This window comes from Balaenoptera physalus, assembly GCF_965194825.1.
Source record: "Balaenoptera physalus genome assembly, chromosome: 16".
Taxonomy (NCBI): domain Eukaryota; kingdom Metazoa; phylum Chordata; class Mammalia; order Artiodactyla; family Balaenopteridae; genus Balaenoptera; species Balaenoptera physalus.
The window spans coordinates 68,280,312-68,299,665 of NC_138898.1; the positions used below are offsets into that span (position 1 = coordinate 68,280,312).

Genomic DNA, 19,354 nt, shown 5'->3' on the forward strand with positions numbered 1-19,354 from the left:
AACTATGGCACGGTCTGATTTCTCTTACGGGCATAGATCGACGAGCATGTCCTAAAGGCAATGTAAAGTATATACTATCCTACCAATATTTTCTCCCGTTATAGCTTTATTATGGCATTTCTAGCCATTAAATAAACCATCACAGTGCTTGCTGCTAGAATTTAAACAGGAAGCTTGGAACAAACTGTCCAGATTCCAGTGGCAGAGACAACCGAGGAAACTTATATGAAAAGGGAGTGTGGTTAATAACAGGCATCGAGGATCATAGTCATAGCACGTTAGAGCTTGCAAATGCTTTATTTTCTAGTTGGAACATCTTCTATTTCCAGGTTGGGAAACTGAGGGTCAAAGAGAAAAATCTAACATGAAGTCTAACATTAAGCTCGTAGCAAAGGCAGGGCGTGGAACCAGGGCCCAGACTTCCAAACCTACGTGCCCCCACTCTCCAGGGCCAGCCTGCTTAGCGTGATGGCAAAGTCAAGTTTCTCTTCTGTGTTTCTTTCCTGTCTTGTCCAGGATGGCTACTTCTCTCACCGGCCAAAAGAGAAAGTGCGGACAGACAGCAACAATGAGAACTCTGTGCCCAAGGATTTTGAGAATGTGGACAACAGCAACTTTGCACCCAGGACTCAAAAGCAAAAGCACCAGCCCGAGTTGACGAAGAAGCCCCCAAGAGGACAGAAGGAGCTTCTGAAGAGGAAGCTGGAGCAGGAGGGGAAGGGGAAGGGGCGTCTGTCCCCCGGGAAAGGTACCAACGAAGTGCTGCCTCCTGGTGAGAGAGCCCCAGTAAACGGCAGCCGAGGGAAGGATGCCCCCAGACAGCCCCACGCCCGGAAGACTGTGGGCAGCTCCCCCGAGATCAAGCCCGACCGGCCCCTCAAGTGTGACATCTCGGGTAAGGAGGCCATCTCCGCCCTGTCCCGCTCCAAGTCCAAGCACTGCCGCCAGGAGATCGGGGAGACCTACTGCCGCCACAAGCATGGGCTGCTGATGCCCGAGAAGGTCACTCGGTTCTGTCCCCTCGAAGGTAAGTCCCAGCCCCGTTCTGCTCACATTCTCAGACCTTTTCAGAACAACCGCCCTATTTTTCAAACCCCAAATGAAGACAGGAGATCTTTGGTTTTGGGCCTCCCTGAATTCAGAAGTCTCATGTGAGAAAAGTTTCGCAAAATCAAATTACCTTTTGTTAGCTTTAACCTGTTGCTTTTGTGGCAAAGGATAAAATACAGTGCAATCGGGGCTAATGTGGAAGTCGTAGGAGGCAATGGTATTGATATGGTTTATTTCTGTCTCAGCAGAATATTGAGATTAAAATTGACACCAATATTACTGTAGTTGAATAAGATTTGAAAGGTTTCTAGTTGGTTGCATTGACATCGGAGGCTCTGGAAAACATCCTTCCCATTTCCCTCCATCTAAAATTCCTTCCTTCCTTATTTTCTTCCTCCTTCCCTTCCTCTCTCTCCCTCCCTCCCTCCTGCCCTGTGCTGGGCCCCCTTCTCTGTGCTGATGACCAGTGATAAAGCAGACCTCTTGCTGCGATGCAGTGCGAGGTCAGAGCTGTAACAGCGGCGTTCACAAGCACAGGGGAGGGTCCTCAGAAACTGACGGGGGACAGTTTTGCACAGGTGAGGCATCACCGTGCATCTCTGCATCTCACCTCATGCCTCTGACGCGTATTCCTTGCTGGCAGGTTTCACCTTTTCCAGTGCGTGTGGCAGGGGAGTAATAACAGTTACCGAGCGCTCACTGTGTCCCGGGAACAGCACGGGCACTTTGCATTCAATCAGTTCATCTCATCCACCGCCCAGTGAGGCTAGCACCATCATCGTTAGCATAACTTTTTTACACGTGAGAGACGTAAAACAACTTCCCTAAGGTCACATGCCTTGTAAGTGGCCTTACAAGCCTGTAGGTAGAGACATCCTGAGATAGAGATATTGCCATCCCGGGTTAGGTCATATTTTGTCAAGATCCCTTCTTAAAAAAAAAAAAAAAATGTTATGGCAGAAAATTTCAAACCCACCTCAGAGTAGGGAGAACCTTCACGTTCCCATCATCTGGCTACAGTTACCTCGTGGTGGTCACTACTGTTTCACCCATGTACCCCCATCCCCACATAAGCTCATTGTGAACCAGTAGATTTTATTTTTCCTTGGAGAAGACGTTACATCCCAAATAGTTTGTGAATTGGTTCGTGCAGTGGTTTTCTCCAAGCAGAGGGCGGACTGCATCCAAAAGACACTTTCTACACAGAAAGAGCCAGTGTCAATGGGAACAAACAGAGAGGGATGCATTTGAAATGGAGAGATTGTGTTCTAGTTGAGTTCAGCCATGAACTAACAGGAAAAGCCCTTTCCCCTCACTGGTTCCCGCTTCCTTATCTGTCCAGGGAGCGCCCTTCATTAAATACTCGAAGGGTCTTCCCACTTGGTCTTCCCTTGGGGCCCATTTCCCAATTTGCTCTTGGTCACCCCTCATTCTCATTGGCCATAATCAGTGCAAGGGGTACCCCGCTATCCCTCACTAAGTGGTCAGGCGTTCAAAATACCTCCTTGTTGCTTCTAAATTCAGATACCACCAAATGCTTTAGTTCACTCTCAAGTGGAGAGAGAAGGTCCCCGACCATGGGACAACCCAGAGGTCCTGAGGGCAGGGGTGGGGGGAAGACACGTGGAAAGACCTGCATGGGGCAGGGGCAGGGTCCACGTGTGGAAGAGGAATGGGTCCGTGGTCCCAGCGGCTGGGCCCGCCTCTTTGTCGAGACAGAAGGTCAGAGCATCAGGAAAGGTGACGACAGAGCTGGACCAAGAGGCAGGATGGGGGCAGGGGGCTCTCAGTTCCCCCAACACTGGAGGATTTGGAAGCCAGGCAGGAAGATGCCTAGTGCTTCATCAATCCCCCGTCTCTCTCGAGAGAGAAGGATGTGCATGGTGAGAATGGCTCCCAAGGAAAAGGGGACTAGATCTCCCCTAGAGAAATCCTAATTCCGTCTCTCCACTGGACAGGTAAGAAACGAGGCCCATAGAGGAGAGGAGACTTATCATCAAGGTCACCTAATCAGTTAGAGGCTGAACTTGGGCTAAAATTCAGGCCTCCTCATCTCTCACACATGCTTCTCTGTTGACCGCTGGTCACAGAACGGAGGGTGTGGATCAGGCGGGGGACGGCCACGTGGGTAAATGTGTAGAGAGGCTTGGAAGTGTCCACGGCAAGCCCTTCACGTGGCCCTCTGGGTAGGGTGCAGCGGGGACAGCTTCAACTCTACTCACGTTCATCTGTATTTTTTCAGTTTTCTGTTGGAAACATGTATCTGTACTATGCTCTCTTTTCAATAGAAAGGTCTAAAAAGAAAAGGTTTGCTTCTCTCTTGCATTTTAACCCTCGTCTAAGCAGTCCCGGGGTTCCCATCATACTCTTGACACGACTTGGCAGATTGTGGCAGAATAAATAAGTGGAGATGTTTCCAAAATCGTTTTCTTAGCTAGTGCCTGGCCTGGCAGAGGCCTGAGCTGAATGCCTTTCCATGAGAATGACAGTGGGTACTCGCTGTGTCCCAAGGGTCAACACACTTTTTCTATAAAGGGCCAGAGTAAATATTTGAGGTTTTGTGGGCCGTGCAGTCTCTGTCACAACTCCTCGACTCTGCCATTACATCTCAAAAACAGCCAGGACAATACATACGCAAATGCACTTGGTTATTCCAATAAAACTCAATTTCCAAAAGCAGGCTGTGGGTGGGATGTGGCCCATGGGGCCATAGTGTGCTGATCCCTGCAAGGTACCAGTTCTGTGTAGTGGTACCTCCAGCACTGTGCCTCCCATCCCACTATATCCTCACACCAGCCCTATGAGGTCGGTCTCTTATCGACCCATTTAATGGATGATGAAATGGAGGCTCGGCGAGGTTTAGTCCTTGGTCACAGGCGCATGGCTAGTAGATGGCAGGGCTGGTATCGTATCTCAGGATTACAGAGCCTGAATCCTCCCCAGAGCCTTTCCCTCTTCAGGAGACAGAAGGTTTCACTTTAGCCTAAAGGATCCGACCTCGGGAATGTCCTGAGCCCGCAGGCTGTCTCTCTCCGCCATCAGTACAGTTGCAAGGAGAAGGGTGGGTGTTGATGGGGGAGCGAGTGGGCTGGCGTGGCCTGTCCTGGTCCCGCTGAGACACCTCCAGCCTGGCTGTGCAGCCTGGGGGATTCCCTGTGGCCTCTGCTGTGTCTGCCAAGGTGGCACACCCTCCAGGGAGCTGGGAGCTGGGTAATAAGATGGGCGTCTGAGCCTTGGCACACCAGCCCGGGCAGTGCCTTCATTTACTGCACCACAGCCTTCCCCTTTTGCAATAAATTCTCTATGAATAGACTAATTGCAAAATAACCCTAATTGGGTAGTTATCAACGAACAACTTCCCGTGGAACAAAACAGCTTACAATTAATAGCATTTAAACCATAAACTATTCTTCTGCAGAAAGCTAAGATGTAATTACACCCCATACGGAGATCGCGTTCCCTTTCTGGAAACCATGACACCCGGATTTCCCTCTGCTCAGGAGGGATTTGAGCTCCAGCTCCGCGGGCAGTGAGGAAGCCGAGTGGGGAGGGGAGGGGAAGTAGGTATGTGTGTAAACAGAGACATACACTTAACACGTCTGCACGCAGATGTACGCACTGTTTGTCATTTCGCCGAACTCGGCATCACCCAGACTTCAGCTGACAGGATGCCGGAAGTTGAATATAACTAAGGAAACAATTCCTCATGGCTTGAAGTCTGAAAAGTAACGAGGGGATCGATGTTAAATGTTGGCTTGTGTAAAGGGCTCCTGCTTCTCCGACCCCCACGCCTCCAGTCCCCGCACCCCAGCACCATTCAGGGAAAAGGAAGAGTCTAGAACCCCCGGATTGGTGTGCTCTGCATGGATACCTTGCCCCTGTGACCTGTCTGCTTCACTGCCAGCCTCTTGGAGGAAGCAGCTGGAATGGTGACATGTTTTCAGGAGGAAAACGCAGATCTGCGGACCATCCACTCACAGCCCCCAGGAGTGAGATGCGGTGAGGTCAGGCGGGGTGCTCTACCCCATCGGCCCCCAAGCCTGGCCCCCGAGCGGGTTGTTTCTAATCCCGCAGTGCCCCTCGTTCCTCCCAGAGCCCCCGTGCTCAGCCACCAAGCCACCGGCCCCCACCCCCACCCACGTTCCCCACCCAGGTGGCCCAGCCCCCAGTGCCCCCCCTCACCTCCCACAGTTGCCTAGGCCTCCTGTCCCTTCCTTAGACTCCAGAATCACCCAAGAGCCGCCAGGCACTCCGACTGGACCTCCCAGAGTTTCATGGAAATGAAAGCATGTTGGATGGAAGGCCCAGGGTGGCCTGGGCTGGAAAAAGCTTTTCCATCGGAAGATCTGCTGACACTGGGTTTTGAATCCTGGTTCTGTCTTTGCTAGTGGTGTGACCCTGACTTCCTAGTGCCTCAGCTTCCTCATCTGTAAAATGGACACAGATACTCGTACCCTATCCTCATAGGGTTGTTGGCTGACATGGGATCATGAATATGAAACCCCTGGTGCAGAGGCGGGTAGGGTACAGCGGATGTGTTTGGCTGTCGGCTGTAGCAAGGCAGTGGTGGTGGCGTTGAGAAGAGTGGAAGGCCCGCCTGCAGGGTGACCGCCCCTTGCCCAGCCCTAGCTGTCTCGCGCTGGTCTTCAGACAAGGCCCCGCGTGCCTCAGCCACTCCCTCCTGCTCGTCCCAGCCCCCTCCATTGTTGCCCCCACTGCACACTCCACCCCACCTCTTCCGTCTCCAGATCTCAGCCTAAATGCCCCTTCCTCAGAGAAGCCTTCCTGGACCACACCTTCCACGGGGAGCCCTGGCCACAGAGGACACACCAACCCTGGTGAGGGGCAGAGGTGGCTTTCCCAATAAAGCCCATTTGATCTGTAAGAGGCATTCTAAGCAGGCAATGCCTCATTATATTGGGAACAATTAAATGTCAAGATGCTCTCTCCAACGGCCCTCATAGGCCACCAAGCCTCCTTCCATCTTGAGTTAAAATGCCTCAAGAAAAAAAAAAAAAGCATCTCAAGAGAGGCCCCACGGGTTACCCGGGTGCCTCTGACACCTCCTCACTCTTTGCTGTGCCAGGTAAAGCCAGTGGAGTGACTGCAGCCCAGGTGTCCAGGTGAAGAATGAGAGATGAAAACTGAGAGGTTCCACGGAAAGCAGTCACTGGGAGGGGGGTTGGCTGCCACCGTAGCGGGGGCTCCGGGCCCGAGCCGCTAAGTAGGCCGGTGGTCCTCCGATGGGTGATGAGCAAGGGCTCTCCCTTTTAAGTCAGCTGACCAGCTGCAAGTTTGCAAGCACGTGCACATGGCAGGGGCAGCGGCTCCAGTATTAGGAGTGAGGGCAGACCGGAGGGAGGTTTCTGATGAAAAGGCAACTGTCCTTGGACGCAGCAACCCGTCTTTACCCATCAGTCTTTGCAGGAGGCCAAAGACTCTGGACAAACGGGCTTCCGGATGGAGGTGGCTGAGGGGAGACTATCGCCTCAGATTCCCCATCTGTCGGGCAGGAACACTGCTTTCTCCCGGGTCTTTGCTGTATCGCTCAGGATGAGACAATGAGGGAACAGCCGTGGACAACTCAGAGCCACCACACTAACGGGGTGGCCATGATGAAGCCAGATGATCCTCCTACGGCTCAGCCAAGCGATGGGGCCGACTTGCCCAAAGGCCAGGTCTGCAGAGGACTCTTTCTCGTCTTTCTCTCGTCAAACCCCAGTGAAAAGGAGGTTTCCAGGAACAGTTCACTGGGGTCGGAGTAAACTCATGCCAAAGGCCCTCCTTGGGCTTCTGAGGGAGGGGTAGGACCCTGACCGCGGTCAGTCCAGAAAAAACCAGCAGACCCCACTCATTGGTCACCCACTAGGTGCCATTCGACGTCCCAGGCCAGCACTCCCCAAACGTGTTCTGCGAAGGGCCAGATAGTAAATACAGTACGAGGCGTTGCAGGCTGCAGGGTCTCTGTCACAACTGCTCAACTCTGCATGAAAGCACCCACAGGCGATACATAAATAAACGACCAGCATGGCTGTGTTCCAGTAAAACTTTATTCTGGTCATCAGAATGTGAATTTCACATAATGTTCATGTGTCACGAAAGGTCATCCATTTGATTTTTTTTCAGTTATTTAAAAATGTAAAAACCGCTCTTAGCTCGCAGGCCGTACCAAAACAGGCAGTGGTGAGCTGCCCTTTGCCAGCTCTTATGCTAGTATCTGGGGACGTAACAGTGAACAAAAGCACAGGATGCCTCGTCCCCGCAGGGCCTCTGCCCTACACAGCTCAGAGCACCCTGTCTGTTGCCACAAGCTGGACGGTGACTCTGGGAGGCGTGCAGCCTGAGGCCCCACCTTGGTGGAGCTTCTGCCCTAATGGGAGAGGCCAGAGGGGACAGGTGACCCAACAGACCTACAGTCCACTGTCTGGTGTGACGAGAGCTCGTAGACAAGCACAGCAGGCGACAGAACAGGGGAGGTGGACGTTTTGGGTAGGTGGCCACGGAAGGCCTCTCTGAGGGGCCTCAGTGGCAGTGTCACCAGGAAGAGGAAAGAGCCCTAGCAAACAGCCTGGCATGTTCCAGAGGCAGCCAGGAGGTCAGTGTGGCTGAAACAGAGGGAGCAGTGAGGGGAGGAGAAGGATGAAGGGTCAGAGGCCAGAGGTAATGGCCAGGCCACCGCAGGGGGTTCGGATACCAATGTCAAAGAGATGGGAGCCCTTGGAGGAACTGAAGAGTTTTAACATTATCTGATTTTGATTTTTTTTTTTTTATAAATTTATTTTTATTTATTTATTTTTGGCTGTGTTGGGTCTTCGTTGCTGTGCGAGGGCTTTCTTTAGTTGCAGTGAGCGGGGGCTACTCTTCATCGCAGTGCGCGGGCCTCTCACTATCGTGGCCTCTCTTGTTGCGGAGCACAGGCTCCAGATGCGCAGGCTCAGTAGTTGTGGTGCACAGGCTTAGTTGCTCCGTGGCATGTGGGATCTTCCCGGACCAGGGCTCGAACCCGTGTCCCCTGCATTGGCAGGCAGATTCCCAACCACTGCGCCACCAGGGAAGCCCTGATTTTTTTTTTTTAATTTTATGCTACTTTAAAATTTTTTTATCTTACTTTGAGAAGAACACTTAACGTAAGATCTACTCTCTGAACAGATTTTCAAGCGCACGATAGTGTATTGCTGTTTACAGGCACAGTGTTGTACAGCAGATCGCTAGAACTTATTCATCTTGCTCAGCTGAAACCTTATACCCATCGAACCCCATTCCCCATCCTCCCAGCCTCTGGCAACCACCATTCTGCTCTTTGCTTCTATGAGTTTGACTGTTTTATATTCCTCATATAAGTAGAATCATTCAGTATTTGTCCTTCTGTGTCTGGCTTATTTCACTCAGCATGATGTCCTCCAGGCTCATCCATGTTGTTACACATTGCAGGAGTGCTTCTTTTTTTAAAGCCGAATAATATTCCATTGTAAGTCCGAATTTTTTAATCCCTTCATTCCTCAGTGGACCTTGAGGTTGTTTCCCCATCTTGGCTATGCTGCAGTGAATGTGGGCGTGCTAATATAATATCTCTTTGAGATGCTGATTTCACTTCTTTTGGATAAATACCCAGTGAGATATCACCTCACACAAAAGACAACAAGTGTTGGTGAGGGTGCAAAGAAATTGGAATCCTTGTACATTGTTGGTGGGAATGCAAAATGGTGCAGGCACTGTGGAAAACAGTTTGGAGGGTCCTGAAAATAATGAAAAACAGAGCTACCATACGATCCACCAGTCCTACTTCTCACATGATTTAGCTTTAAGGAAGGAGTAGAAACAGGGAAATTGTGGGGAGGTTCTTACAGCGGCCCCAGTGAGAGGACAGGGTAGTAGGAAAAAGCTGCTAGGATTGGCCGATGGACTGGATAGGGGTGACCAACTGTTGGTGTTCTGGGCTGAGGGGTTTCTTTGGGGCACAAAGATGACTCAGGCCTGACCCTTGAGCAAACATTTATTGAGCCCTGCTGTGTGCCAGGTCGTGTGGCCAACAGTCCCCCAAGGCCCCCCATCGGAAGGTGGGTCTCCACAGGCCAATCCCACGTGGCCTTCTCCTTCTAAAGCACCATGGTATTTTTCCCCCTCCCTATTTTGGAATCGTAAAAAAAGCCAGCTGTTGCCCACATGGCTTTTTTAGAAAGAGGAATATGCAGTTATGGGAAAAATCATAAATGCCCCCCTCACCTCCCTCCCACCTTCCTCCTCCCGGAATGGCCTGCCAGCTGCACGGCTCTGCCTTTCACTCTGAAAGTTGTCATTAGGGTGTGTTTGTTCCCTAACTGCCATGCCTAGAAGGCAGAGCTGAAAGGTTTAGGCACAGAAAGAAGATGAAAACACCAGCGCTGAAAGAGCGGGATTAGCGCCTTCTCCGGCCTCACCTGGGCACACCTGTTCGGAAACTTCAGGCAGACATTTCCCAAGGCTTCCGCAGTGTATTTGAGACAAGGGGATCATGGTGAGATGGATTTTTTTTTTTCCTTCTCATGTACGCACAATGACGTCTAGAGACTAGGGGACCGGGAGCATGTTGGTAACCCTGCGTTTGTGGACCACTGCTTGGAGCAGCTCTGCAGAGAGCCTGACTAATCGGGGGCTTTGCAGACCAGTAGGGATTTTGTTCTTACCTGGGTGACCTGGGGGAGCTGCTGAAGGGATTTGAGCAGGGCTGGGGGTGGGGGCTGACCTGACATGTGTAACAGGATCCCCTGGCTGCGGTGTTGACAGTAGACGCTAGGGGTGAGGACGGAAGCCAGGAGAGCTCTTAGGAGTCGGCTGGTCAGCGTTTGCTCTGAGATTGCACATGGGGCATGAAGAAAGCGCCCCCTACTGCTTATCTGTCTCTGCCCCAGACCCACCCTCCACGTGGCAGGGGCTCTGTCTTACTCATCCAAGAACAGCACTGCTTGGCATGTCATAGGCCTCAATCTTATCCTCCCTGGGTAAGAAGATAACACGGTTGTTTTGAGCTTCAGTGGCTCAAGCTACCCGTCCCGGGAGCTATGCAGTGGCCCGCGTGCACTGGGACGGGAATGGAACAGTGAGAAGTCTGTGAGTGGCATAGCCACCAGCTGGGGACTGAAAGTGATTGTCCCCCGCTCCCTTCAACATTCACTCATTCAGCAGTTGTCCACCGAGCATCCGCTGTCTATGTGGGGCACTAGGTTTGGGAGGAAAACAGACAGAATCCCTGTCCTTATGGAGCTTGCAGCCTGTTAAACGTGGCAGGGGAGACACGTGAATCCAGTGAGCACAAAAATAAATGCAGAATTGCAACTGCACCACCGATTCTGCAGAGACATGTGGTTGAATTTTAGTGGGACTGAGAGATGAAGAGCGGGAGGCATTAACTAGGGAAAGAGCAGGAGGGGGAGTCTTCCAGGACAAGGGTCTATCATGTGCAAAGGCTCAGAGGCAGTAGGAGGCGTAGGGAGGTTGAAGAACTAACAAGACCACCTGGGGAGCTCTGAATATGAGCAGGAGGGTTGGTCTGTCGTCTTCCCAGCCGGATTTTAATTCCCCAAATCACTGGGTTTAGATGATCTATGTCTTTGTCTTGAGCGAGGAGAATGGAGCAGAGGCACCGAAATCACTGGAGAGCCAAGGGAAGACCAGCCCCAAGGACAGGCAAGGCTCTGGCAGTCCAGGACCGGGGACGGGTCCCACATCCCCTCCAGAGAACCATGCTCCTTCCACCTTTGGGCCCTGACCCCCACCTCCACCGCAGCCTGAACGTGGGCTGCCAACTCCTGGGGGCCTCACCTCCTGTGGCACCTTTGTTTTCCAGGACATCCAAGGCACAGAGGGGAATCCTCAATGCCTCCAGCGGTGAGACAGACTCAAGCAGGCAGTGTGCCCGGGGGTGTTCCACTGGCACTGAGCTAGTGCAGGCTTAGGGGAAGGCTCTGAACCAGTCTCCCCAGGAAAGCCTGGCAGCCCCTCTACCACTGAGTGAGCTGCCAGACCCTCAGACAAGGCACTTGTTTTCTCTGAGCCTCACTTCTTACCTGTAAAATGGGTTGTTTGATGCCACTCCTGCCTTCTCGGGTTGCTGTATGAAATACCATGTTTGAGAATATTTAAAATTTTCCCTCTATTCAGCCAGCGAATATTTACAAGCACCTGTTACAAATCAGCATTAGATTATTGCGGTTCGGAAGCCAGCCTCCAGGGTGGGCACGGTGGACCCGCTTACCCAGCTGGGCAGTTTAGGATGCTTTTCTCAGCTTCCATGAGTGTCTCGCCCAGAACCTGCCCTGGGACCAGGTAGACAATGGCGAGTCACTAGGACAGTTTCTTGTGCTCTGAGCCGTTCCTTCCTTTGGGTGCAGCTGCTTATGTGTCAGCCGCCCAGGGCTGGGAAATCAGAGCCCTGGTGTGGAAAGAGAGCCCGGGCGTGGCCCTTGTAGCGGCCAGTGGATGACAGTCAGTCCAAGCTAGTCCCTCCTTTTTGCACAAATCAACAAAACCAGCTTGCTTTTTCTCCTCTCTCAAATTATTTGTCAGTTAAGCGTTAGGAATTCCTTTCAACGTCACTTCCTTCTGGAAGTCTTCTGGGACTCTCTCCCTACGTCTCCATGAGGTGCTCAGACTGTGTACCCCCAAATCACCTTACCCACTCACCAGTGGCGCACACATCACATTATCCTGGAGTTGCCAGGGTCACCTGCAGCCCGCATTTAGCCGCGAGGCCAATCTCATCTGTGTTGCAGGTCATATCTCCAGCCCCTGCTGGAGCAAAGTCTGTTTGCTAACCCCATGTTACAGATAGGGAAACTGAGGCTTGGGGAGGTCGAGTAGCTTGCCCGGGGTCACACTTGCAAGTGGGAGACCTTTCAGACTCAGTTCTGTCTGCCTGACTTCAAAACCCACGACTCAGCCTCTCTGCTCTGCGGAGCCTTTAGTAAACCTGCCGTCGGAATGTGTCGAATGAGTAATCCAGTTTCTCCAAAGATAAAGGGAAACGCAGAGGCAATGTTAACACCTATCTCTAGCTGTTCATTCCTCTCCTTCCCCGCAACCAAAAAGAGCAGGGCGCCGAGGTCTCCGTACAAGAAGCTGTGCTTAGATAATAGTGCTTAACCTTGACCTAGGGATTGCTAAATGCCAGGGACTATCCTAAGCGTTTTAGCCATATTAGGTCATTCATTCTTCTGACAACTCTGTATTCCAGGAAACTGACACGCAGAGAGGGAGGACGCTTGCCTAAAATCACACATTTGCTCAGTGACAGAGCCAGGCTCTGAGCTCAGAGGCTTTGGTGCCAGCGGCGAAATGCTGAACCACCGTGATTCTCTCCCTCTAGCAGCGGCTGCCTTTGAGCTGCAGTTTTCCTCCTTAAGCTCTGTCCATCTGTCGCAAAGAGATCCATGCAGTCAAGTAATCTACCTGGTGCTGGAGGGGGACTGATCCCATGAAAGACCTCAGGTCTCGCCTGCAAAGCTGCGTTGGGTGAAAAATAGCCAGCGGCGGTGGCCTCCCGTTTTTCTGCCAGTGTCTAGTTTCCATGGTATATTTGTGTTAGTGTAAAAATGACAAAGCAATAATTTTTCATTGCATCCTTCAGTCACCCATGAGAGATTGGATTTAGGTCACAATTTATTACCCCGTGGAACTGAATCCAATTTTTAACACCATGTCAGCCATTCTGGTATTAGAGCCTTTTAATGGCTGTGAAATTTATACAATGATAAAGTAATTTAAAACATATGTAGGAAGAGCATCAGGCAAATTGACGTATAGAGAACCCTGTGGTAAAAATTGAATAGGAGATAAACACGGAAAATGGTGATTGATTAGAGGACGGTTGAAATAGGGCTCGCTTTGAGAAACTCTTAATGGCGAAATTAGTAAATTAATTTATTCCTTGGAATTTCGAGGGGGGTTTATGTTGCCCTAAATCAGAATCGAGGATGAGGCACAAAGTGCAAATTAATAGCTCACCTCAGAGCGTGGCACCGTTTGAGCGAGAAGCCTCGGTTGAGTAACTGGGAGGCAGCCAGGAGCCTGGCCCTGGCGGTGTTGCCAGCGGCCAAAGTGAAAAGATGGGGAGAAGACAGGGCAGCGGGAAGGGAAGCAGAATTTTTTTTTTTTAATTTTTAAAACTTGCTCAAATAATACAGAAAGCATGCTTGTTATAATACCTTTATTCAAGTGGGACCATATGCATTCTCATTATTTCAAAAAACTGGAAGACGCAGCAGATAACTGGAAAATCTTTTAAAACTTGGCCAGTCCCCTCGGAGAGGTAACCACTGCAAGCACATTTTTGGTTTTGTTTAGATCTTTAAAGCCAGCACTTGCAAAAATAGTTTGTTTTGGAACGGAGGGTTTATAAATAATAAGAAACTGATGTATAAATCTGGAACTTACAAAAATATCGAATCTGGTTTGGGGCATGGGAAAATTCAAAAATCATGTGAAATTGATACCTGGTTCTGGAACTTGCTTTTTTTCCTTTGGACGTGTATCTAGGTCTGAGACCTGTATCCCTGTCAGGAGATGGAGAACTATATAATCCTTTTTTTCTGTTTCCCAGTATAATGTTTATTTACCCAGTCTCTTTTATTGCCTATATAGCTCTTTGTCATGGCTGACTGTTACTCTGGAGTATGGCTTCACCACAGCTTAACTAGCCATTCCCCTATTGGTGGACATTTAGGTTGTTGCCAGCTTTTTGTATAGTGGGTGGCTCTTTTCTCAACTCTCCCAAAGATGGTGCATAACCTGTACCATTCTAGGTGCATCAGAGAAAAGCGAATTGCTGCTTACGATGGATGCCTCAGGACATTAGCGCTTAATTCTCTTGGGGACCCTGAGTTGAGACTGGCTGCTCGGAGCATCTGAGAAATGGAATTGGTGGGTCCAAAGGCTTGTCTGTTTTAAATTTTGATAGATACCATCAAACTATCCTGCAAACATGCTGTACCAATTATGGCAGCCTGTCTATCCTGTGTTAGTCATACACAGGATGTTGGAAGCTTCCAGAACATCCTCATCCTCCTAAAGGGATCTGCTTTCTTCCCAGGAGCCCTGGTCAGGTTTCAAATTAGTAACGGCTCTGCATCCCAGCCTTCTGAGATCCTAGCAAGTCTCTTCCATGATCAAAGACAGTTGTTTGAACATTGAACTCCTTAATACGTGGGCACCTGGGCCTGCCCCTAGAGATGCTGGTCCAGGTCTAGCACGGGACCCGAGAAATCACATTTCTAACAGATGCTGCAGATGCTGCTCCAGAACCACACTTTGAGAACTACTGACCTGGAAGAATGATTCATCCCCTCCACTTCTGCCCGTTCTCCGGGTCATTGGTTCTGAATGGGGCAGTTGTGCCCCCCAAGGGACATCTGGCCACACCTGGAAACATATTTGGCCGTCACAGCCTGATGGAGGGGCAGGGTGCTATTTGCAACTAGTGGGTAGAGACCAGGGATGCCGACAAATGTCCTACAATACACAGAATAGCCACACAATACTTTTCCGTTCCAAAATGTCAATAGCGCCTTGGTTGAGAAACCCACCTGTGGTCCTACCGGGATGGTGTGTCTGAGACGGGGCCGTCTGCCTCCCTCCGGGGGCCTTCATCTCCTCCGTGTGCCTAGTTCACATTCAGCATGGATGTGTCGCATCTCCAGCCTGGTTCCTGGCCATGGAATACCTCCACCTCACCCCCCCACCTTTCTAAGCCCTTAGCTGGCTCCTTTCCCCCTGAAGGCTCATCTCCCCAGTCTGAAGAGCCAATAACAATTAGATACCATGTATTGGTTACTGACTGTTGCCAGGCTGCGTGCTATGTACGTGGAATTGTGCTTAACAATGAAAGCTTTAGTCAGTTGGCCTGGGTTTGAACTCTGGCTGTGCCACGCACTAGCTGTGTGACCTTGAAAAAGTAACTTCACCTCTCTGTCCCTCATTTTTCATCTGTAAAATGGGGATGAGGACTGACATTCCACTTTATCCCAGACAGTCTCGATTTGTACCTGTTGTCCCAGTGCAATTATTAATAGTGCCCCCTTTCCCTCTCTAGAGTTACCCAATGTGGGCAATAAATTCTGTGGTCCCTCTCATGATAATAATAGTCTAACCTTGTAGGGTTGTTTGAGCACTGAGTGAGGTGATCTACGTGGAGCGTTCATGCAGAGGCTGGCCCTAGGAAGTGCTTGATAAAAGTTAGCTCTTCTCTTCTGGGTCTATACCTAAAAGAGTTGAAAGCAGGGTCTCAGAGAGATATCTAAACACCCATGTTCATAGACGCATTAATCACAAGAGCCAAAAGGTGGAAGCAACCCAAGTGTCCATCGACAGATGAATGGATAAACAAAAGTTGGTCTCTCCATACAATGGAATATTATTCAGTATTAAAAGAGAAGGAAATTCTGGCACATGCTGCCACATGGATCAACCTGGCAGACATTATGCTAAGTGAAATAAGACAGATGTAAAAAAGACAAATACTATGTGATTCCACTTATATGAGGCCTCTAGAGAAGTCAAGTTCATAGACACAGAAAATAGAACAGTGATTGGTTGCCAGGGACTGGGGGAGGAGAAATGGAGAATTGCCGTTTAATGGGTAGAGTTTCCCTTTTGCAAGATACAGAGAGTTCTAGAGATTGGTTGTACAACAATGTGAATGTACTTAACGCTACTGAGCTGTACTTAGAAGCTTACAAATGGTTGAGGTGGTGAATTTTATGCTCTGTGTATTTTACCACAATTAAAAATAAAGTTAGTTCTTCTACAGACATGTATTGCCTCATGTCAGCCTCACTCGGCCTCAGTGAGGTAAGGTTCGTTCTCTTCATTTTATAGACAAGGATCCTAAGACTAAGTGAGGCTGGTGATTTGTCTACACGTACAGACACATTACGGAGAGAGTGTGGGACATTAGACTGGGGCCCAGATAGAAGGTTCTTGAAGTCTGGATAAGGCATTTCCCTAGGATAGGTTTTGATGGGTTTTGAGTAGGAACAGTGGCTTGATCTGATTTATGCTTTATGACAGGAGCAAACTTTCCATAAAAGGCCAGTTAGTCTTTTAGGGCGTATTATATAGGTCTTTGTCTTAACTACTCAACTCAATATGCAAACAGTATGGAGGTGAATAGGCATGGCTGTGACCAATAAAACGTTATTTACAAAACAGACAGGCTGGATTTGGCCCGAGGGCCGTAGTTTGCTGACCCCAGCTTCATAATGAGCTGACTGCTGTAACCTCTCAGCTGTGGTGGGTTGGGAAAAGAGTTGCAGAAGACAGGATACTTCCTTGCCTCTTCCCCAACCATACGCCCAAGAGAGTCCCCCACGTCATCACCTGGAACTTGTAACGAGCCTCGCAAGGAAGCAGCAAGCCCCCGCCTGGTGGCCCATAGGTCCCAACCTAGGTGCAGCCTCTGCTCCCCCTAATTATACTGAAAGCCCCCGGGAGGCAGGACCTTGACAAGGTGACCTGGAGGCCCAGCCAAGCCACAGCAGCCAGGCCAGCCGTCTGGGCCCTGGATGCTGGCTTGACAGTGTTGTTTGTTTCAAGACTTTATGAGCATTGCAGCCGGGGACCCAGAGAATTTAGAGGTGCTGTTGCCATCGCTTTCTCAGCCTAGACCTCAAAGGGCAATCACCCTGGTTATCCAGGCCTCCCTCCTCCCCTTGTTTATTGCTGTGAACACAGGAAATGCACTGTTAAGGTGCATGGAACGCTATCAAGGAATTTAACTGTAATTTAAAAGGCTCTGTGGGGAGGACCCCAGTGGCTGATTAATAATGCATTTGCAGAACAGTGAAGACTCCAGCAGATCAGTGGAGCTCAGCCTCCAAACTCTATTTATGCAGCTGGAATCCTGTAAGCCTCCTCTCCAGGGGGTTGTCTGCACTGGGGTTTCCTGATTTGAGTTACCTTGGGCAGGATCCTTGCGAAATTGAGAATTGCAGAAATGGGACTACTGAGGTGATGGACAAGGACACGGGGTTCTGATCCTCGGGATTCTGGAGGTGAAGCCTGGTTCCCCAGGGCTAGCTATGGAACCTTGGGCGTGCTGTTTAAAAAAAAAAACCTCTCTGTGCCTCATTTTTCCCATCTGTAAAGTGGGACTAAAGATAGTATCTAACTCATAGGTTCCGTTAAATGAGATGATGCGTATAAAGCGCATAACACAGGACCTGGCACATACAGAGCAGGTGCTCATTCAGTATTAACTGTCCTATTTCTGCCATCCTCACTTGGATTAGTATTCCCTCCTGAGGAGCTCAGGTATTGAAGCTGGCTCAGGCTTGCTTCTGAAGCGATGTAAAAAGTCAGTTTTTATTTTCACATCTCACCCAGCACTGAAAACTTTCCTTTCTGCCTCCTGAATATCACTCACTGGTCCCTGTCTCTCTGTCTCCTGGACGAGTTGCCAACATCTCTTGTGTGGGTTGTGCCAATACGTCCCTAACTCATCTTCTCACATCTACTCTGCCGCACCCCCCCTTACCCCGCTGCCAAGTGATTCTCCAGTCTGCATCCAGAGCGTTCTTCTTAAGATATACTGTGGACATTGCTCCTTGTCTGCCGAAAAGCTGCCAAAGGCTGCCTATGGCACTAGGGCAAATCTACCTCCTTACGGTGCCCTTTGGAGCCCCACCTCTCTCTCCAGCTTCATCTCCCATCATTCTCACCCCTCCTTCCCCCATGGCTCACGGTGCCAGGGCCCGCCAGCATCCTGCAGCCCCTAGAGAAAGGAGACTTCAGCCTAAGCCTAGCCCACGTGCTGATCTCCCTGTCCAGACCCCTGTTCTCGTGTCTTTCCTGACAAGCTCCCATCATTCCTTGGATCTGAGTTTAAATCAAGTTATGCTTTCTCAAGGGAACCTTTACTTTTCTTTTATAACATTTATTCTTGTTTGTCACATACATATATTTTTGTGGTTGTTTCTTTAGCATCTTTTTCCTAATTAGACTCAAATATCCAGGAAGGTCGTTTCTACATTTTTATTCACTACTTACCCCATCTGGCACCAAATAGGTACCCAGGAAGGATGGATGAGTGGATGGATGGATGGATGTGTTGATAGAGCAAAAGATGGGTGGATGTATGAATGGATAGGTGAAAAGATGAGTGGATTAAATGAATGGATGGACAGACAGATGGATGAATAAGTGGATGGATGGATTAGAGAAATCGAAATCTGCAGGCAGAGAGTCCAATAAACATGTTTCGGGGCTAGTCCAGGTGAGAAATGACAATGGGTTCAATTAAGAAAGAGGAGAGGTTGGATTTGAGAACAATTCAGGAGGCAAATTTGATAGAACTTGTCAGTTGGCTGTAGAGACGAAGGATGGAGAGGAATCAAAAGAGACACCTGGATTGTTCATTAGAGTAACTGGCTGGTGTTGTAAAAACCAGCTGAAATGGAGAATTTACCGTTCACCACGTCTGGCAAATGAAGCTGATGACTGCACCCACATCTCTGTTGTGAAGGTAAACAAGATAATGGAAACTCCTTGGCTGTTTTGCAAAAGCCGATGGAAGTGGGAAAAATTTCCTAGTTTCTGAACTAAACTGGAGTCCAGTTCAGGTGGAGCTTTTGAAACAGGAAGAGCAGCTGTGCAAAATCCTGAAGTAGCCAAGCGCTTGGCAGGACCAAGAACAGACAGGAGGAATGGGTGACTGAAGATCAGTAAGGAATGGGGGGTCCACTGGGCCATGAAGACAAAGAGGAGGGTAGGGTCTGACTGGGCAGGGCCTTGTAGGCCATGAAAAGGAATTTAGAATTTTTCTTTGGTGGGATCCAACAGCATCACAAAAACTACACCTGATTTCTCAAAGACAGGAGTCCTTGGTCCAGATGGGCTGGCAGCCTGCTTCTGTAAAACCACGGCTGCACCCATTCATAAACGTACTGCCTATGGCTGGTTTCCAAACTCAAGCACAGAATGGAGTAGTTGCAGCAGAGGCTGAATGGCTCCCAAAGCCTAACTATTTACAGTCTGTCCCTTTACGGAAGAAGTTTGCTGGCCCTTGTTCTAAGATAAAAGCTCCCGCTTGCTATGTCCTGTGTATATTCCAACATTTTACAGATTTGCCATAGCCTTCAAAACTGATTGACGGGAATAAATTAAAAATTTAACAAGGAATGACTAAAACATTTTGGCAGGGTTTCAATTGATTTTCAGGGATGGGGTGGATGGATGGAAAAGTCAGAGGAAAAATGCTCTGATTCTAGCTCATTATAAAAAAACCTCCACCCTATGTCCCAGATACACCTACACTCACTGGAGAGATGCTACAGGA

At 49.6% G+C, this 19,354-nt stretch overlaps 1 protein-coding gene across 1 annotated transcript in view; it reads left to right on the forward strand.

Annotated features, from left to right (window-relative positions):
• The window catches only part of XYLT1 (xylosyltransferase 1), a 306,713-nt gene that overhangs the window by 165,212 nt on the left and 122,147 nt on the right, over positions 1 to 19,354 (forward strand). The window contains exon 3 of the mRNA XM_082432554.1: positions 517 to 1,027. Within this exon, the coding sequence (XP_082288680.1) occupies positions 517 to 1,027 (511 nt within the window). The remainder of the gene's footprint in view (positions 1 to 516; positions 1,028 to 19,354) is intronic.